Here is a 22,430-nt window from a genome sequence, read left to right as displayed (position 1 = left end):
TCTCCAGATGAGAAACAAAGCTACATAAACATGACTGATAAAGGGCCCCATGAAACAATGTGTTCAGATACAATGGGGCAGCAGGATGCGAGGGGACTGGTTCAAGGTTCAGAAAGGCAAGTTTAGAATTCTGGGTGATTGATGGCTGAAGTCTGCCAGGAAGGCTGGCTGAAGTCAGTGGACTCAACAGACAGCTCCCAGGTTAAAAGGGCAGAGATGCAACCGACAATCACCATCCCAACTTGAGAGTTTATAAAATTCATTACATTGCACACTTTAAAAACATGACACTACCAGAACAATTATAATTCTGCCCAATTTTGGTCCAAATTACCCAGGGGTAGGATATCCTAAAACTTAATAAACATTTTAGAAATATCATGCACAAAGCACAAAATTTTATTGTTCTGGGATTTTCGGTGCTAGTTCTGCCATTCCCACCCACCAAATAAACAATTCAGCTTCCTCGGGTCGCAAAGGGAGATGCTGCCTGCTAGTTTAGCGGACGGTGGTGTGCTGCAATTTTGAAGAACGGTCTTTCTAAACATCTAAAACCGAAAATTCTGAACAGACGGTCCCCGCTACCATCCAGGTCACACCCTCTTCACTCAGCTACCATCAGGAAAAGGGTGCAGGAGATTGAAGACAAGCACTCAGTGGCACAAGGACAGCTTCTCCCCCACTGCCATCAGATTCCTGAATGAATCATGCCTTTTTCTTGCACTATTTTGAATTATTTTGTAAGTGGTTTATATAAATGCTTGCACTGTGATGCTGTTCCAAACCAACAAATATTCATGACAATAAATTCTGATTCTGTGGAAAGAGAAATGGAGCAAATGTTCCAGTTTTGGGAATTCTTTCCAGCTTTCTGCTCTGTGAAGTGACTCCAGCATTTCTTATTTTTATTTCACAGTGTTAACATCTACTGTGATAAAGTCATACAGAAACAGAGTTTGAAGGTTTGCTCGAGTGTGTGACATGGTCCAAACACAGTGCCTGTCTCTGCAAGATATAGCAATCATACAACATCCTCTGAGGCATTGGAGATCAAGACACTTATTTAAACAGTAGGTTGGAAGACAAGGCTTTTGCAACAAAATTGTCCTTGTTCCTAGTTACAAATGAACTGACTTACGAAGATTCACCCCTAGATATTTTCGTGCTAGTAGTAAAATATTTCATGGTATTTGTTAATAACTGGATACAGTATATACATTGTACTTATCTACATTGGAGAAACTGAACACAGACTGGGAGATGGCTTTGCTGAGCACCTTTGCTCTTCCGCATCAGTGACAGGGATCTCCCACTGGCCAACCATTTCAATTCAGTACCCACTCCCATGCTGACATGTCTGTCCATGGCCTCGTGTTCTGCCCCACGAAGACTACCTGTAAATTGGAGGAGCAACCCGTTTAGAAAATTGATACCATCGGGTTGGCACTCTCCAACCTGATGGTATTAACATCAACTTCGCTGGTTTCTGCAAGGGGAAATTATGTTAGGAAAAGCCCAGATCATGCATAGGGAGACAGCAGGATTTGTGCAATCACAGTGTTTACAGACTTCGTGTTTTACTGCAGTAGATATCCCTTTGGTTTAATTGTGGTTCACGTTCAGGTGATTATTCAATGAAATTAAAAATGTTAGCAAGTGCATGTAGTTTCTGACTTCATGGCTACAGACATCTTTCAAGAATGGAACACTTGCATAACCCGGAGACACCCTGTACTTGAGACCAGCCACACTCTACCTTTTTTTGGCTATGAACCCCTTTGGGTCCATACTTTATGGGGCCCCTTCCCTGCGAAGCTGTCAAGTTCAGTTGGTTTCTTCCACACTTCTCTCATACAGATTACATTAAAAAACATTTTATGATTTTAGTCCACTGCCCCCAGGCCCTCATTGAGAATGATGCTTTAGAACATTCAGATGGGTTTGGAGCAAGATCAGGGCTCAGAATTTATTTAAGTAAGAACAAAATGCTGCGGAAATTCAGCAGGTCAAACAATGTATTTTATGTAGAAAGATAAAGAAACATAACCAACATTTCGGGCCTGTATGACCCGTTGAGTTTTTTCCAGCATTTTTTCTTCAATCATGGTGTCTGCAGACTTGTGTTTTACTTTAAAACTAGATCTCGAAAGGAGCCAAGAGCAATGGGTTAGGTAAGTATTAAGTCAGGGTCTTTAAGTAGATGGAGCCCATCTGTGATTGGCTCCAAGAACAAAGCCATCAATCCAATTTCCTTTCTTATTTCACTGTAATATACCCCAGATTCTCCTAACCACACCACACCGACACTTCAAACACATTGGAACAGTCTTCAGAATTAAAATGGAATCACTGGAGCTGTCAGACAGCTGCACTATTTTTTTTAAATTCTCTCTGTATTGCAGTTTTTTTTAACATTATTGGTTTACAATTTTTTTTGTTTACATGTATACCTGCGTACAGTTTCTTTTTGCACACCAACAAGTGGTAATTCTGTCTCGCCAGCAGAAAAAAAAGAATCTCAGGGAAGGATGTATGTGATGTCGTGTATGTACCCTGACAATAAATCTGAAATCACTACCTGCTGCCATGTGTGAATGTCTGATATTTCATAAATTAAGTGACTATTATAATTATTTCATAACGTTTAAATTAATTCGATGGATTTAAAATTATTTGAAACTTGCCTACCTTTTACTGAAATAAATGAAAATTCTGAATCTCTGCCAGATGGACATCGTGGCAAGATGCCAAGAGGCTTTCAATGTTGAAAGAGTCCGACAATCTCTGGCAAACATTCCTCAGGAAGTTTTGCACCGGAGTCCCAGGATGACTGACATTCAATCAGTGCAATGTTGGCAGTTCCATTGGGAACTGTGAACCATTCTTAGGAAATTACAGACAACTGAGAGGCAAACAAGAAAATCTATAGGTACTGGAGATTTATATTTTAGTCCACAGACTTGGATGAACATTCGAACAAACTTGACAACTGGAGTCGTGCACAGGGAGCAAGAAACAGGAATGGAATTTGTAGCACTCTGTGAAAGCCAGAGGCTGAAGGGAGACCTGAGAGAAGATGGAGTGGAAAGATTTACAAGAATGTTGCCAGGACCTGAGATACAGGAGATTGTTAAACAGGTTACTCTTTGGACCGTAAATGAATGAGGGGAGATTTGATGGAGTACATAAAATTATAAGCAGTATAGTTAAGAATTAATGAAAGCAGGCTTTTTCCACCAAGCTTTGGTGAGACAAGAACTAGAGGGCATGGATTATGGGCAAAAGGTGTTATTTTTCAGGGAAACAAGGGTGGGGAGAGAAATTCTGTTTTGGTGCCAAAGTGTTCCATGGTTCTGTTTATAAAATTATGAGTTGCATGGACAAAGTAGACAGTCTAAATCTTTACCCCAGGGTAAAAATGTCAAACATCAGAGGACATGCACTCATGTTGTGGCACGGTTAGTGTAGCAGTTAGTGCAACGCTGTTACAGCGCCAGTGTCCCAGGTTCAAATCCGGCACTGTCTGCAAGGAGTTTGTACGTTCTCCTCGCGTCTGCGTGAGTTTCCTCCAGGTGCTCCAGTTTCCTCCCACCCTTCAAAGTGTACGGGGACTGTAAGTTAATTCGTGTATTTGGGTGGAATGGGCTCATGGGCTGGAAGGGTCTGTTACTGTGCTTTGTCTAAATTTTAAAAAAGTGGGGGGTGGAAAGTTTAAAAGAGATGTGTGGGGCAATTTGGAAACAGAGTAGCAGATGCCTGGAATGTGCTGCTGGGATAGGAACTGGAACAGAGGCTTCTGGATAGAAGCAGGAATATTCAGAGAATGGTAAGCTATGGATCACGTGCAAGCAGCAGAAACATTATTTAATTTGGCATCAAGTTCAGCGCGGACATAGCGCAGAAAAGCCTGTTCCTGTGCTGAGTTTCTCTGACCCATGTAGGAGAGTTAAAAGTTTGTAAGGGGACAGGGTTTGGGAAGAAGAGATGGAACGAGAGAATTTTAGCAACAGCAAATGGAAATGTGCTTAATCTCCAACCTAATATCAGGGAAGAGGCAATTGAAATATTTAGTATTTTCTACTCACCATCCGAATCGAACAAGGCAAAGACGACATCACAAACATGATCAGAAAGTTCCACTCGTGCCACTGTCCTGGCTACCTGCTTCATGGTTGCTATTGAAAATAAAGAAATTAAGATTTTTGACAGAATTGTACTACAACTTTAGAACTGCCAATGAGTCAAAGCTCAGGCATTTAGAGCCTTCAAATAAAATCTACTCAGATTGACTTAAAACAGAAAAACACAAGATGCATGAGCAAGAAAGTACCCTGCCTTTTCCCCATTTCCCATGATCTTGTTACTGTGAAGAATTATATCTAACTCTTGCTCGAATATTTAATTATTAGGCCTCAAATACATTCTGAAGAACATGTGTTCACCACTCTTTTGGCGCAGAAATTTCTTCTCATCTAAGTTCTACATGGCTTACCCTGTATCTTTCGCTTGTAATTCCTGGTTCTGGACTTGATCACCAGCAGGAACCTAGTTTATCACATCTCACAAGATTTACCGGTCTGTTTCTGCTTCATGGATGTTCCCTCCTATTCTTCGAAACTTTTGTGAATACAAATCTAATTGTCCTAATCTTCCTTCACATGTCAGAGTAAGGTGGAAAAGTTGATTAATCCAGAAGGAAAAGGAGAGAGTCTTATTATCTGGAATTCAAACAACTGGCAGCCTCAAGCAACTGGCAAAAAAAATTGCGGAAAATAAATAGGTAAAATATACGGGTTTAAAACTGGTGCACCTTGCCGTTAATTCGCCAATCATGCCACATGCAATTTCAAACAACCAGAAAATTCACTTAGCTGGCATCTACCAATCTCTATAGGTGAGGATAACAGGGGTTTTACAGCATATTTACTTGTGCACTTTATTAATTTTTTTTCCTTCTCTCTATCGCACAGTTTTTACATTCATTATCTGTTCTTTATTTGTTTACATGTATACGCTGTGTTCAGTTTTTTTTTTGCACAACCAATAAGTGGTAATTCTGCCTGGCCCACAGGAAAAAGGATCTCAGGGTTGTATGTGATGTCGTGTATGTACTCTGACAATAAATTTGAAATCTGTATATTAGTAATCAGAAACAAACTCTAGCAACTAATGTCGGAGGAAAGCAGTATTAAATCGCTATCTGTTCATACTATATTTGCAAAAAATGCACATGCATAAACAATATTCAATTAGCATACTGTACCTTTATCAATGGAAGCCCCTGCCATGTGATAAAAACTTAGTGCTGTATCCACATCATTGATGTTCTTCAGAAAAGTGAAGAAATTTTCAACCTCTTCAAATGTCATGCCCTGTAGGCAGAAAAATATTGAATTAAAATGATGGAATTCTATTGTCTACAGTAACTTTATCATAAGTCTTCCATCTTTCTCTTCTAAATGTCTAGTTTAAATGCTATTATTTTCTTTCCCAGTCCAAAAACAAAATATATTGTCAATGTCTCTAATTACAGACACTTCCCCTGTGGAATTGCCAGATCACCATAAGAATATGACCCAATATCAGGATAAGAATTTAATTAAGATGGAGAGGGCCCAGAGAATATTCAACAAGGATGCTCCTGGGATTGCAGGGCTTGAGTTGTAAAGAAAGACAGAATTGCTTGGGATTGTTTTGTTTGGAGTCAAGGAAGCTGGGCAACTTTATTGAGATTTTTTAAATGTGACACAGATGAGGAATCATTCTTTTCTCCACAGAAAGAATAGATTTACAGACGAGAGTGCTAACATTTTGTGCCTTTCAAACTTAACAAATTTCAGGCCACAATATTATTAAGAGAACCACTTTATTAGTTTTGCGAAACCTGAGAACTCAGTTAACACAGGATGTGCTGCTATCGAGCAGCTGATCCTGTAGTAATTGAGTCTGCCAACTGGTCTCTCCTGCTTATATACAGTTCTTTCTGATTTCTCTGTTGTTTTTCATAACCTTGATCTCAGCTTGTGGTTGAGCTGGTTTGTGTTCTTATCTCCTTTTTCTGACTCGGGCACCAACATTTTGAAACCAGTAGCGTTGATCATACATTTTTAAAATCCTTTTGGTCAGCACCCAAGGGATACCGCAGTTCAAGACGTCACCTTTATTTATCGTTCAAACCATGCACGCATGGTAAAGACAAGATAATGTTTCTCCAGGACCATGGAGCATATTTACATAAATATATATTAGAATAGAAGTTAAACACGATGACAGAGGGGAGAACAGTTTACGAGGGGTGTGCCTTTTGCCTGCATCAAGTGTTGTGGATGTCCTCATGGTAGGAAGAGTGCCCCCAATGATCTTTTCCGTCAACTTCGCTATCCTTTGCAGGGTCTTGCAGTGTAAGGTTGTACAGCTTCCAACCAGGTGGTGATGCAGTTGCATAGGATGTTCTCGATACATCCTTTATGTTTTATTATGTGTTCGGAATGTTGCTGGCCTGTAATTCATGCTATATAATTTACAAAGTTGTTGAGAGGATTGGGCTAGCTCAGATGGTTGCCAGTAATGGAATCCACTTGGAATTTGTGTTTAACTGGATTGAGTAATTTTCTGTACCCAAATCTACAAATCTCTTCATATCCAGAATTCAAATAACTGGCAAAAGAATAGATACCATATAACAGTAATACAATTATGTAATAGTTGATTTTTTAAACCAATCTGTGACCAGGATGCTGGGAGCTCTGGTGAGTGGGCAGCCGGCGGGGTGAGGGTCTGCAGTCAGTGCGTTGGGAGCTCTGGTGTTTGGGCGGCTGGGACATCAGGAGCTCAGATGGGCGGGCAGTCAGGCCAAAAATAAGGGGGGGGGGGGGGGAAATCGACTTTTAAACAGGATCAAATGTTATCAGGTATATATGGTAGGAAGAAAATACAAAAAATATAAAATTGGCACCCCCTAGTGGTTAGTTTCCCAATCCACAAAATCTCAAGCAACTGGAAAATTCTCTAATCCGTCATCTAACAATCCCTATAGGCGCCAGACATCGGGACTTTTACTTTATTTGCTGACCAAGTACAATAAAAATGTCGATTCATTAAATAATTTTCATATTTGATAAATGGGCAGGAATTCTGATAAGCCACAATCCAGAATTTAGCAAAAGGCTCATATGGCAAAGACTCCCCTCCTTTCTCTTAACGCGCTCGGGATTCTTGCATTCTGATGGTTGTAACAGAAACCTGAATGTTCTGTTCAAGAACATTTCCCCCCACCCCTTCCCCTACATTAGCTGCCAGGCTCTTGAATGTCCCTGAACTACTCCAACCATAACACGATTCCAAGACCACCAAATATGACACAGCACTTTTTTTGCACTTCAAATACACAAAAGTGCTGGAGAAATTCAGCAAGTCACCTCTCTCCTATTCTCTTATCCATATCCAATTCACACCTTTTGTCTGTTAGAGTTTCTCCAGCATTGTGTTTATACTTTTAATTCGGACCCCTGCCTGCTTTTGACTCATACCTTGAAGAAGAGCTCAGGCCCAAAATGTCAGTAATATACCGTTACCTCCTATGGACAGTGAGAGACCTACTGAGTTCCTCCAGCATTTCTGTTTAAAAGTGACCCTGTTTTCAGGGACCACCAACAAGTACATATATACCATGTCCTGGTTTTCCAGCTGGTTCATACTGGTGTTCAACTGTAGTTACCCATGGACCCAGCCAGCATGTATATTATGAAAGGTTAAAAATGTCCAGAGTCCAAAGGGTTAAGGGCCTCGGCCCAAAACATTTGTTACATAACTTTGCTACATAAAGAACACTGCATGATTTGCTTACTTTCTCCAACACTTTTGTGCATTGAATTACAATCACAGTGTCTGCAGTTTCTTATTTAACTGCATTTTTTGCACTACTGGCCGACCGTAAATATTTATTATTTTTTTCATTTTATATTTATCATCTTTTCTCTCTTATGTGCTAGTTATACTAAAATAGTTGCTTCTGTGATTTATGTACCTGGGAACCTGCTACAGTACTTTCATTACATCTGTACAGTACATTGTACTTACTTATGTACAAGTGGTTCTCAACTTTTTTCTTTCCACTCACATCCCACTAAGTATTCCTAATGCCACAGATGGTCAGTGATTAGTAATGGATTGCTTAAGGTTGTATGTGGATAGAAAGAAAAAATTTGAAAACCATTGTTTTAATCGTCCCTCATTGACTCGTTCTGTGCACAGTTTCATAGCTCCAAAGGAAATGGGCCAATGACAATTTTTCTCAAGCAAAATATTTCAGTAACAACTGGTTCTAAACCTTCCCTTCCCACTCACATACTACCTTAAGTAATCCCTTACCAATCACAGAGCACCGATGGCATTGGGAATACTTAAAGTGGTGAGTGGAAATAAAAAAGGTCGAGAACCATGCCACAGACCCTTATTCTTTCATTCAAATCTAGGCAGACTGGTGGAGAGCAGAGTAAATCTGAATAGATCAGATATCTTCTTTCTTCTCTTCTTCTTTGGCTTGGCTTCGCGGACAAAGATTTATGGAGGGGGTAAATGTCCACGTCAGCTGCAGGCTCGTTTGTGGCTGACAAGTCCGATGCGGGACAGGCAGACACGGTTGCAGCGGTTGCAGGGGAAAATTGGTTGGTTGGGGTTGGGTGTTGGGTTTTTCCTCCTTTGCCTTTTGTCAGTGATATAACAGCTCTCAGAATATTTGGTATTGCCCCATCTGAACACCAACATTTTTTTTTGGAGCTACACATCAACCATTGACTTTATTGATACTTCAGTGGTACCATTTTAGAGGTTGAAAATTAAATCCTCTGATCTTGGCAGCAGCAGCATCTCAAGCAGAACTTGACTTAAATAAGGACACGCGTTTCTAAAGATTTTTTAAGAAAAAGTGATTGATGCACTCGTCCAAAGATGGAGAAGACGGAACCTCTCACAAGCTGGAGCACCAATCAATTGCTAGACTGGTACAGTATCCCACAACTTTCTGACCCAGAAAAGAAAATGCTGCCAACTGGGTCATTTAACTATTGTGAAAGCAACCCATTAAACCCTTCTGGGGAAAAAACAGGGGTCAGAAATATACCTTCAGCACAAGAAAAGAGGCATTTTGTCTTTTGCTGGCTGTTCTGCTCTCTTTCATTAGTATCCAGGCCAATAGTTGCCAAGTCCTTACCTCCGCATCCTTGAATTGTTTTTTAATGCTTTTTAACATTGCTTTAAGCTTCTTTGACTGGACACCACTGTATGCCAATAGCATTCGTCCAAACTGACGCTCAGTAATCCTTCCATTTATAGGCTCCTGCCTCTCAAACTGGAGAAAGATGGAAAAAATTAATTTACCAAAAATCTTTCTAATGTTTTAACTGGACAGATCATTTATCTGCTATCATAACTGCACCAATATTATTGCACGGTCATCTTGCTGACTCTTTCCTCCCCAACTAAGCCAAACTAAATCTTGACATTAGTTGGTGAAACACGGGCAGCACGATTGGCATAGGAGTTAGCGGCCTTTACAGTGCCAGCGTTGGGGATTGGACTGGCGTTTAAATCCCGTGCTGTCTGTTCTCCCCATGTCAGCGTGGGTTTTGTCCAGGGGGTTCTGGTTTTCTCCCACCATTCAAACCATACTGGGGGTGTAGGTTAATGTGGTGGAAATTGGGCAGCACGGACTTGTGGGCCGAAATGCCTGCTACCATGCTGTATGTCTAAATTTAAAAAAAAATTAATTTAAGAAAGCCTGCAGATGCAGTGTTGTAGTAAATACACAAAAGTGCAGGATAATCTCACAAGGTCTCGCAAGCGTCCATAGGAGGCAAAGATATATAACCAACACTGCCCGAAATATTGGTTATACATAAGTTATATGATCAGGACCAGGGTTCAAATCCTGCTCTGTCTGTAAGGAGTTTTTACGTTTTACCCGGGGGCTCCAGTTTCCTCCCACTGTTCAAAATGTACCAGGGGTTGTAGGTCAATCAGGCACATGGGGTCAAAGAGCCTGTTACCATGCGATGTGTCTAAATTCAAATTAACAAATAAATAAATAGAACTAGATTTACCTCCATTGGATGCTGTGAGACCTGCTGAGGTTCTCAGGCACTTTTATGTATTTACTGGCGATTATTTTGCTTTGATAGCAATACTTGTATGCAATCTTAAGATGTGCAACACCTGTGCTGCACCTGGGTTGTCTTTAAGGACCCAATTAGGATATGTTCCAAGTAGGAAAATGCCGATGTCAATCTGAAGGCAATTAATGTTGAATAAATTTATTTTCTTCCAAATTCATATGTCATGTTCTGGGTTGTGTGGATTGGAGGTGTAGGGAGAGAGTTGGTAGCAAAGAATTATAATTTTTCCAGGAAGCAGCGGGAACTATCTGACCATTTATTGTTGCTTGCATAAAACAGCTGGAGGGGAACTAATCAGATTAAGTAAAGAGAAATGATTACTGCTGATCAAACCTTCTCGGACCAGGGCCCTTTATGAGAAATGAAATTAGGAAACACTGCTTCACATCGGGAATGAAAGAAAGTTGGAACTATTCCACAAGTGGCAATTGATGCTGGATCATTAATTAATTTTCAACTGAAACTTGATAGATTTTTATTATCCAAACATTAAGGAATGAAGGGGAAAAATATGGGTATGTGGAGTGGAATCATAAATGCCCATGATCTCACTGAATATTGGAATTATTCAATAGACTAAATAGCCTATCAATTATCGTTTATATCCTTGAAGCCTTTTACTAATTTAAATTTTCCTTTCTCAATGTCACATGGGGACAGGATTCCACAAGGTAATTAGGGAAATTTTAAAAACTAAAATGTACATTTATGAATCATCTTCTGGTGATTGGAGTGTACTCTCTAAATCAGTGGTTCCCAAACTTTTTCGGGCTACCACTCCCTTGGCCTCCAGGCCACATCCCAAGCGCCCTCCCCCCATACAACACCGCTGGGGGGGGGGCGGCGCTGAGCAGGATGGTGGGGGTGGGTTAAGGGCGGCGCAGAACGGGCTTCTTAGGGGGATTAGGGGCGGTGCAGAGCAGGAAGGTGGGGGTGGGTTAAGGGCAGCGCAGAGCAGGGTGAGGGGGATTAGAGGAGGCACAGAACAGGGTGAGGGGGGTTTTGGGGCGGCGCCAAACCAGGGGGGGGGGGGGTTTAGTGGTGTTGCCGATCCGGGGGGGGGGGGGGGGAGGTGTCACCATTACAACAAGGCAAACACCAAGACCAGCTCCCGTGAGAGCACCTTATCGCTGTTTATTTTGCTCACTATGACTACCCAGAGTCTGGCCAGAAAATTACTGCACTGGCTTCTTCATTAAACTTTGCAGCAGACTGAGTAATAACAAGACTGAAGGTTCAGAATGGCCCCTTTTTGCTCACCACCCACATTGGAGCAGCAGTGCCCACTTTGGGAATCATTGCTCTAAACTGACAGTAGAATTCTGCAGTCCTTTAACCCATGGAATTTAGCAAAAGAATTACCATGAGACATTCAAGTATACTGACTGTATAATGTACAGTTCATGCATCTTATAAAGAAAAGGACCATATTTTTGTTACTTGGCTCTGTACTAAAATGAATGAAATGTGCAAATAATGCAACGATGAATGTGTCAGCCTTAACTAATTGGGACGGAATAACCTCGATATCAATAAAAAATTTTTTAAAGACTTACAAAACAGAATACATCTCTAACATTCAAAATAAATGTGTCCAGCAAAAAGGTAATTGGCCCAAACATCAACTTTGTTTCAATCTCAGTTCTAATGCAGGATTTTGACCCAAAGGATCCACTCACGCTTTGCAACCACAGATGCTGCTCGACCCACTGAGTTCTTCTAGCAGTTTTTTTTTTACTCTCTCTCTACAGATGCTGTTCAGCCTGTTGATTCGTTACAACTTCTATATATATTTCAGAAGAGATGTACTATTTAATAATGTCCTAAATAAGAGTGTTGAATATACAAAAACTGGTAATAATTTACACAAGCTGCTGGAGACAAGTCATCAGGAACACCTAAAAATGCCCAAGGTTAAAAACTTTGACACGTGGCACGATTTATTTCCCACATTTCACAAACACCAAAGCTTGCAATTAAATGGATCGTGTTCTCAAAGCAAGTCATCACTATTTGTAACTCTGCCACATACTCACGGATTGGTTTCCAGGCACATATCCATAAATGGAATGGAATCATGCCAAGGTGCAGCTTATCTTTCAATGCTTTTCCTATTTCTTCCTTTACCTAATCTCTCAGGCAAAAATGGGTGCAGTTCATTGAAAGAAATTTAGAGCCAAGGCATCCAGATGGTAGAAGGAGAACAGGGTAAGTTAAGAAAGTCATGTTGTTTAAAACTGTTACTATGTGCACAGTGTGATTGAATGGGAAATGCTCATTATTACCAAAAGGTGACAGACGGGAGGTTATCAGGAGGAGAGGAGTCCTATGACTGCCACATTTGGAATACTGTGCGCAGTTTTAGACCATAAGACATAGGAGCAAAATTAGTTCATTCAGCCCATTGAGTCTGCTCCACTGTTTGAATCATGGCTGATATATTTTTCCTCTCAACCCATTCCTCGGCCTTCTCCCAGAAACCTGCAACACCCTTGCTGATCAAGCACCCATCAACCTCAATTACATCACCACCTCCACAGCTGTCTGTGGCAACAAATATGGTCGCCTTTCTGCAGAAAAGATGTCAAGAAAGGGTTCAAGAAAGATTCACAAGGATGTTACTGGGATTGGATAGCTTGAGTTACAAAGAGAGATCGAGTCGGCTTGGACTACAGTTTCCGTTCTTTGACTAAGCAACATTCATTTGAGCGGCTGCAGATTAAAAAGAACGTACCTGGCAGAGGAAAGAGGTTGCCAAAAGTTCAAAGCCATTATTTAAAACCTTTTAGAAAAACTGCTTACGCTTTTAAAGCAGACATCAATATCTATGCCAGCATTGTGAATGACATGAAAGGCAAGCAAGCGTCCATATACTAAATTAAAAATAAATAGCACGTAGCATTAAGTGGAAGTCTAATTTTCACGCTTCACCACTAAATTGCAGACCCTAAAATATTTTAAAAAAACTTTAGTTCCCATCCCCTCCCAAGTAGATTTGACTTGTTTAGTGACTAATTCGTGCCAGCAGAAAATGGGAGGCAAACATTTCATCACTGAGACTACATGGCACTAATATAACAAAATACATTGTTTTTAATGCAAGGTCAGAAGGATAAAAATCTGAAGATGCTTTCCCATTTATTTAAACTGTGGCAGGGATAGGAGAGCAGAGAGAAAAGTGAATTAATAATGAAATAGCTTCATAACTTGAAAATTCATGGTTACATATTTTCAGAATTTCAAGAGACTTGGAAGCTCCAGCACAAAACAAGACCAGCAGTTAATACAAATTTCAAATTTACTGTCTTAGTACATACATGACATCACATACAACCCTGAGATTCTTTTACCTGTGGGCCAGGCAGAATTACCACCTTTTGGGCAGTGCAAAAAAAAACTGTACACAACATACACAAATAAAGAAATGTAAACAAACTGACTGTGAAATATGAAGATTTTAAAAAAAAGTAGAAAAGTAGAAAAGTCCTTAAATGAGTCTCTGATTGAGTTTGTCGTTGAGGAGTCTGATGGTCGAGGGGTAGCAGCTGTTCCTGAACCTGATGGTGCGAATCTTGTGGCGCCTATACCTCTTTCCTAATATAAGTGAGAACAGAGGGTGCAATGGGTGGTGCGGATCCTTGACGATTGCTGCTTGAAAATCAATGGAGCCCCATCTCCTTGCTCCAATCTCACAAGGTTCTGTTTCCTGTTCTCCCTTTGAACTTACTGAGTTTGCTGGAAAATTTATTAAACTACCATGTAACATCTCAAACAAAAAATTGAAAGTGTGTTGGAGTATTCTGCTAGTCTGGCATCGAAGTCCTGAACTTGCCAAATTAAACTTTTACTGTACATATGCCCTTTCCAAACCATCTGATGGTTCTACAGGATCTACAATTCTGGTTTCTGGGAAAATTAATTCAATTGCAGGAGGAACAGGAATCAGGTCCTCATCAGTCAAGCTTGTGTTCACCAAATAGTCACATCTCTGTGAAGCTGAGAGCAAAGTAAAGTTGGAAAATTCATCCCTAGGTAGCCTTTAAATCCTTAAGAGACTTTTGATTTCATCTATAATTTAGATATTTTTAATAAATCAACACAAATCAATTTAACATTGATGTTCCTACTGCTGATCCACAATCTGTTGGAAAGTATTACTTCACCAGTAGCGGCCACAACCATATTGTGAGTGTGTTGCATTCCCAGAATAGTCCATAATGATTTTTCATGACATGAAAACTCATGTCCTCTATGCATGAATCAAGAAATAAGAGTTGCAATTTTAAAAAAAAAACACATGGATTCCATGAGGGCGAATTTTATTCACTATCTCAAATTTTTGAAAGTGATCCGTATTTGTTCGTGGTGGGGGCGGGGTTCTGTTGCCTGAACAGCTACAAATCTGGGGTTGCCTACAACTTGTTATCGAGTCTCTTTCACCGAGCTTTTCAGACATCTTGTGGATAGTATATTGCATTTTTCCACTGATGAAGTAACTCGTCTTTCAATTTTACCCAAACTCATTTTACTACCAGACAGTCACAGCATGAGATTACTTTGCCCCCATACCTGTTCAGACACTTTAATAAACTTATTTGACAAGTCATAATTTAGTGCAGTCATTCTCATCAGGGGCCCAGCACCACTGACCAACTCCCCCCTCCCCACCGCAAACTGGGATCACAGTACATTTAAGTAAAGGCCTTGTTTTCTTTTCACCTTATGTTAGATAAGTATTTTAAGAGATGAATACAGTAAAAACCAAAACCTGACTGCTTCACAGGGAATGGGGCGCATCAACTTTGAATAGTGTTAAGAAGGCCATAGCCAAGGAAAGGTTAAGAATGGCCTGTCTAGTGCATCTTACCACTATCTAAAACTACAGATGTGTATTTGTACATTTCACCCCAGACAGAGACTTTATCTATAAACTTGGGAGAGGAGGTAATTAATTATCTTTAATATTATTGTTCATCTTTTGGGCGGCTCTGTGGAGGGGGAGGAATCTGCAGATGCAGCGATGGTTAAAGGTTTTGAAAAAATGTGACCGAAATAAAGTAAAATGCTTTAAGGTTTATATATTCATGCAAGTGAAGTTTGTTTAGTGTGAGTACAGTCTAGTATTTTTGTCATTAAACTGCTTAATTTTAATGCAGGTGTATTAGTTAGGCATTGTAAGAGTCAATCTCAAGTAACCGGAAAATACACTTATCCAGCATCTACCAATCCCCATAGGTGCTGGATAATGTATCCTTAAAAACTTTAGAAGCTGGAAAACTCTAGTCACAACTTTGTTGGGCACGTTAGTTGTGAATGACTTTAAATAGCTTTTAAATGCCTCTGAAAGACATAAAAACAGTTGAGACAAGTAAATAATTTTTAAAAACTGAAAGCATTAACCTTGTGCAAAATTATTATTAAACAGAACATATTCTCTTTTGCCTCCCTAATTCACCACATTAAAAATTGACCCTAAAATCAATGGGGTTTTGGATCCTGCAGCAGACCAGTGTTGCTGCACTGTTTAACTGTGGTTGAACAGCTAAATAGTCACAGCTCCATTTTAAAAAATAAAACACTACAGCGCAGTACAGGCCCTTCAGCCCTCAAAATGGTGCTGACCAACATATTCCTACCAAAAATACTAAACCCTTCCTACCTTGTAACCTTTTATTTTTCTAAGAGTTTCTTAAATGTCCCTATTGTTTCAGCCTTCACCACCACCCATGGCAAGGCATTCTAGACACCTACAACTCTGTGTAAAAATAACTTATCCTTGATGTCTCTCCTAAACTCTCCTCCCTTTATTTTGTACAGATCTCCTATGGTGTTTGCTATTCCTGCCCTGGGACAAAGACGCTGTCAGAATCTTGTAGACTTCTATTAAGTCTCCTCTCATTTTTCTTTGTTCCAAAGAGAAAAGACCCACCTCTGCAAAGTTTGCCTCAAAAGGTACATTCTCCAATCCAAGCAACATTCTGAAAAATCTCCTCTCCACCCTCTCATCAGCTTCCACATTCTTCCTATAATAAGGTGACCAGAACTGAACATAATCTTGAAATTCTGAAAATATGTAACCATGAATTTTCAAGTTATGAAGCTATTTCATTATTAATTCGCTTTTCTCTCTGCTCTCCTATCCCTGCCACAGTTTAAATAAATGGGAAAGCATCTTCAGATTTTTATCCTTCTGACCTTGCATCAAAAAGCATGTATTTTGTTATATTAGTGCCATGTAGTCTCAGTGATGAAATGTTTGCCTCCCATTTTCTGCATGACATCTCAACTCTTCAATCCCCCTATTAATGAAGCCCAGCATCCCATAGGCATTCTCAACTATCCTATCAACTCTCAATCATCCACTTTCACCAGTGAGATCCGAACTCTTCAGTTGGGATGTGACACAAGAGTAAGCTATAACTAGGATTTTTTTTTCCATTTCTTTCATAAATCTACCACAGGAGGAATCTATTATCTTGTATGGAGTAAAAAGATACTTTATAAAGATTGTTCATCGACAACAATCCGATTGCTGTCTCGATCATGGATTGTTAACGTACATGTCATGGTGATCCTGATTTCCACAGGGAAAAACAGAAGCAAAGGTGTGCTTTTCAAGTGGCAAACAACGACTGTTCCTGATCCTTTAAATTTTTGTTCTTGTTAAATACCACCTATTTTGGGAGCAATATGTCACATTTCCGACTGAGCAGCTACTTCTGGATATCAGCGAACTGCGGCTCAGAGGCACGTAGTTACATGAAGATAAGCTGGCATTAAATAAAACCAATCTCAATTCACAATCCTGGCAAAGCCTTTGACAGAATTAGGCCATTCAACCCAATGAATCTGCTCCGCAATTTGAATCATATCCGATGTCGTTTTCCTTTCAACCCCCTTCTGCCTTCTTCCCATAACCCACTTGCTAATCAAGAACTTACCATCTTCCACTTCAAATGTATCCAATGATCTTGCATCCACAGCCATGTGTGGCAATGAATTCCAAAAATCCACCACTCTCCGGCTGAAGAAAGTTTTCCTCACCTCTGCTCTAAAGGAACTTTCTTGTTTTCTGAGACTGTGGTTTCTGGACCAAGACTATCCCAACACCGGAGACATCTTGTCCACATCCACTATCCCGTCCTTTCAAAATTCGTTATGTTCTCCCCCAACCCCAATCCTTCTCAGCTCCAGTGAGTACCCAGAGCCAAATGCTCCTCAAATGTAAATGCTCTCATCCCTAGTATCATTCTTGTCAACCTCTTCTGGATTCTCCCCAATGCCAGCACATCCTTCCTTAGATATCAGGCCCAAAATTGATAGCAGTAGTTTAAATGTGGTCTGACCAAGCCTTGTAAAGCCTCAACATTATATCCTTGCTTCTATGTTGTTGTTCTCTTGAAATGAATGCTAACTGTGCGTGTGCCTTCCTTACAACTGACTCAACCTGCCAGTTAACCTTTGGAGAATCTTGCACTAGGACTCTTAAGTCCCATTAGACTTCCACCTTTTGAATTTTCTCCCCATTTGGAAAATATTCTACACCTTCATTCTCTCTACCAACATACATACTCCACCGCTCATTCTCCCTGCATGTCCCTTCCCCTTTCATCCGTAAACTTGGCCACAAAGGTATCATCCAAATCATTAACATTCAAGGTGAAAAGCAGTGGACCCACCACTGATCCCTGCAGTCACCACCAGCCAGCCAAGAAAGGCTCCTTTATTCCCACATTTTACCACCTCTCTGATTTAACAGATTATTTCAAGCTGTATTACATTAAAGGCTACAGCCAATTGAAAAGGACACCATGTTGTTCTTACCTCCAGTTTAAGAACATCCTGTTGCAATTTGCGCTGGAACTCCAGAAAGTGTTTGATAGTCAGTTTCCCCTTCAGATCTGCTCCAAAGAAGTAAGTGGTGAGTGCAGAGCTGACTCCAGATTTTAGTGTGTTACCTGTTGTGGTGCGATCTCGGTGGCGCATGCCTATGCTGGTCTGTGATCGAATAATACTTTGAACCTGTGGAGTGCAAAATCAGCCAAGCTTAAAAACCCTCTGTTGTACACAGGGAAAACAAATATATATATATTATCTATCATAAACATTTATTTGGAGGGCATTTACATCACAGGCAGTGAGAACGCTGAACGACCACAGGAACTGCTCACACTAACCATCTGAGTCTCTCATATTCATTTCACGGTATTTGTTTGTATAGATGAAATACTTGTCCTGCATATGTATTGTTTATATGTGTGTTTTGTCTGGTTGTGTGTTTTGCACTGAGGACCGGAGAACGCTGTTTCGTCGGGTTGTACAATAATAAACTTGACTTGAAGATGCCAGATTCTCTAACTACAATTAACAACAGAAATCTGATCTGTTTAAGTGAAGCTTTTCCATGTCATGGATGGAAATCTGCACAAGAGCCTAACAGCCACACATATCCTTTCTTACATGTAAGCAAAGCTGAGGGATTCAAGGTGGGAAATTGAGAGAGGTTAAAAATCTACCCTCTTTTCTCACTATGGCTGTCAAAGCCATTCTGTGTGTCAATAATTACCTGTTCAAACTCCTCCAGATCAACTTCACCATCACCATTCAAGTCAAACATTTTAAAGGCAATTTCAAAATTCCGATGTGGGGCTAATTAGAGAAAAAATATAATTAATGCTGCATTCACTAATTCACAGAAGCTCTCAACATAGCAGTTTTATAGAAACTACGGTCTTCATGGAAGCATAAATTGTGTCTGCTTCCACTTAGTGAAGGTACATATGGCAACAGTAACAAGACATAAATATTAGTAACTTTTATGATTCTCTATTGCAAAAAAATGTTTTCAAACATTATATCGTCACAAAATTCTTAATGTCTCCATCGTGAATATCTTTTGATGAATTGAGCATTTAAACTGCAATTATGTTTGCAGAAAGTTAGCCAAGCCTTGAAATTTTTTATGGTACTTGAATCAATCTTGGAAACATGTCGGTGTTCTGACAATATATAAGTTTAGGTTCAGCAAAACACATGTATAGTTCAAACATCACGAACAAACCACCCCCGCTTGGCAATATTGATGAAAAAGAGAATATGAGTGCAGTCATGGTCCACTTCTATCACCTCCTCAGAAATGCAAAGGGAACAATATTGACAGCCTTGAGACTCAATCACAATAGTCAGATGCTGGGACATTGCATAATGGGCAGAGTGAAAGACTGGACTTGCATCTTAAAACCAGTACTCTCATATATTGTCCAGAATGCCCTTGCGTTTCACAAAAGGTTGCTGCAAAACAAAGCTGCCAATACAGTAAAACCCCTGGTATCCAGCACCTATGGGGATTGGTAGATGTCAGATTGAAATTGTGTAATGATTGGTGAACTAACAGGGAGGCACGCTAATTTCGGCACCCAGGGTGATATCTATCTGCAGGCCCACTAGTTGTCCTCATTTCCCATTGCCTTCTTAACAACTCTTTGTCACGTTGCCTGCATTTTCCACAAGAAGACTGAAATAAAAACCTTGTTCAAAGCCTTGGCCTCTTCTGCATTACTCATTATTAATTCCTCCATCCAATCTTCTGAAGGACCTCAGCACTCTTTTCCACTTTATAATTTTATTCAAAGCTTTTACTATCTGCGAGGCTGACAGAGAATCTTCAGAAGGCAATAAAAATCACAGTAGTCATTACATTAATTAACACAACTCATTACAATAGTTTTGAAGCAGCAATGAAAAATAAATTTTTAGAGACTCATGACTAAAGAGTCATAAAAATGCCAACTGTATGATTTGTATCTTTCTGTGCAGATTCCAAGAATAGCAGATGCTGAATCGTACTATCAATTAGTTTCATCAATAATTAATGATCAATCATTGCAGCAAAGTGTAGAATAAGATTTATTTCACACGAGCTGCATCAGGAACTTTGCTATGTCTCTGCATTAATTTCCAAGTTAGTTCGTCTTTGTGATGAACACGACATCTTGACAATATTACAAAGAACAAGAACATAATTTAATGCCTTACCCTGTACAAATACAAATTATTTTTATCCTCCGATTTCAGTTAAATTTAAAACATTTTTCAAGTATTTCATGTTCTGTGATTTTTGTCCAAGATTTATGGCAGAGAATGGCCAAGTTCATTCATAGCCATTGATGAAGGATTGGCCATTGAGAGATCTGAGAATGTGTGCAAGACCGGCAGGGTAATGGAAACAAACTCCTGTCAAATTTATGATTTGATGGTGGCAAATCTCACTGCAGATTATATGCTAATATAATCAGCATTTTATGTTTCTAATTAAGTTATCTGCAGTAGAATTTTTTAAAATTCCTCTTGGATGGTAAACTGGAAAAGGGAATCAATTCTCTCTCCAGGAAGTTCCACAGTTACGGTTTTCTACTTTCCAGAACAAAACACAAGTAAAACATAATCTTTTATTTTATGAGCCGTTAATTCTCAAACTGTGATACAATCAGAACATTATTTTCTCTTTACTTGGATGGATTAGACAAGCCTCAGGTGGACTCCAGTACACAGTCCCACATTGCATACAGACTAACTCAAAGGGATCTGTGAAAGGGAGAATGCATGTCAGGATAATTTGAACACAATTACCTCTGTTGTCATTCAAGCTTTAGAACGAGATGATTTTTGTCTTGAAAGTGAGTAAATCTGCACAGCACCTCCTGGTCCTCTTCACACAAGAGAAAATGGAGGCTTTGAAAGGAGGATCCTAGACAGGTATTGGGAAGGGGGGAACACTCATAATTGATACGAGGACCAAATTCCTTGGGGTTCACTCAAGTCGTGACCTTAGGACACTCAACGTCTCCTCACTTGTCAGGAAGGTGCAACAGCACTTCCTGAGAAGACTGAAGTGGGCAAGGTTACCAGCCACCATTATGATAACCTTTTATAGGAACTTTATCGAGAGCTTCCTGTCCGGCTGCATCATTGTATGGTACACTTGCTGCAGAGAAGTGGATCAGAGGTCAATCCAAAGGACCGTAAGAATGGCAGACAGGATCCCTGGAGCCTCCCTCCCCTCCATAGATGTGATCTACAGGTACTGCTTTCTGAAGAGCAAAATCATTAAGGATCCCTTCCATCCTGCACACAGCATCTTTTAGCTACTCCCACCAGGGAAGAGATACAGGAATATCAGAGTTGGCACCACCAGGCTGAGAAACCTCCCACGGGCAGTGAGAAGGCTGAATTACCAAACAAACTGCTCACACTAAACACCCGAGACTCTCACGTTCATGAAACAATATTTATTTAATACATATGAATACTTGTCCAACATATGTATTGTTTGTATGTGTGTTATGTCTGGTTGTACGTCTGCTTGTTTTGCACTGAGGACCAGAGAACGCCTTTTCATCAGGTTATATTGTACAATCAGATGACAATAAACTTGACTTATTAACCTAAAAAAAACTTGAACAAATAACCTGATCACTTGGAAGTCTAGAACAAGCAAAAAAAACAGCCATGCTATTATGGATAAGTGCCGAATTACAAAGGCAGTAATTCATTGTACATAAACCACTAAAGGCCAAAGTATATTAATCATTACACCAAGAACTCCAGTGCTAAGAGTACAAAACAATTCCATCTAATAAACAAGGGAGAACACCATGCCCATCCACCCACAGGCAGAGAGCATATTAATGAACAAGTATATCAAATGAACTTGATTTCCATCATCAACCATGATTTGGAATCTGGGATGGGCCCATTGCAGTCAGCCCTCTGGGGCCCACCTGTGGTCGGCAGCCTGGATTTCGGTGATGGTCTTGAGTCAGGAGCAAAAGAGCAGATAGAACAAGAGGCCATGTCCACGTGACCCGCAAGGACCAATTGCGCAAGGACCAATAACTGTGGGCAGATATAACTGGTGGTGTGGACGGAGGTTAGCAGAGAGGAGAAGACAACCTGGATGTTCTCCCAATGAGAGCATATAAAATTGCTGACCATTAATTGTGCAATATTAATCCAGAGTTTTTATGAACCATGATTTGATTTGAAGCTTGGGATGAAATACACTTTACAAATTCATTTGTCAGCTTGTAGACTGATCACAGGAGAGCAGTAGATCAGGCTGGATCAATACTTACTGGACAGAACAGTAGTGAGAAAGATGTAATCCGAGAAGGAAATCAGTCCACACTCTCCTAGTGCATAGAATATGCTGTCTTCATCAACAAACTTCTCCCGTCCATGGGTAAGCTTCTGCCAAAG

At 40.1% G+C, this 22,430-nt stretch overlaps 1 protein-coding gene across 2 annotated transcripts in view; it reads right to left on the bottom strand.

The window, feature by feature from the left end:
• micu1 (mitochondrial calcium uptake 1) overlaps positions 1-22,430 on the bottom strand; it is a 66,869-nt gene that overhangs the window by 7,948 nt on the left and 36,491 nt on the right. For both annotated transcript variants that reach the window (XM_069885538.1, XM_069885539.1), the window contains exons 7-12: positions 22,307-22,421; positions 18,739-18,821; positions 17,997-18,194; positions 9,212-9,349; positions 5,264-5,372; positions 4,086-4,175 (exon numbers count right to left, since the gene is read on the bottom strand). In XM_069885538.1, the coding sequence (XP_069741639.1) occupies positions 4,086-4,175; positions 5,264-5,372; positions 9,212-9,349; positions 17,997-18,194; positions 18,739-18,821; positions 22,307-22,421 (733 nt within the window). The remainder of the gene's footprint in view (positions 1-4,085; positions 4,176-5,263; positions 5,373-9,211; positions 9,350-17,996; positions 18,195-18,738; positions 18,822-22,306; positions 22,422-22,430) is intronic.

Source organism: Narcine bancroftii, chromosome 6, assembly GCF_036971445.1.
Source record: "Narcine bancroftii isolate sNarBan1 chromosome 6, sNarBan1.hap1, whole genome shotgun sequence".
Classification (NCBI taxonomy): Eukaryota; Metazoa; Chordata; class Chondrichthyes; order Torpediniformes; family Narcinidae; genus Narcine; species Narcine bancroftii.
Note: the sequence above shows the minus strand (reverse complement) of the source record. Positions and strands in the feature narration are given on the sequence as shown.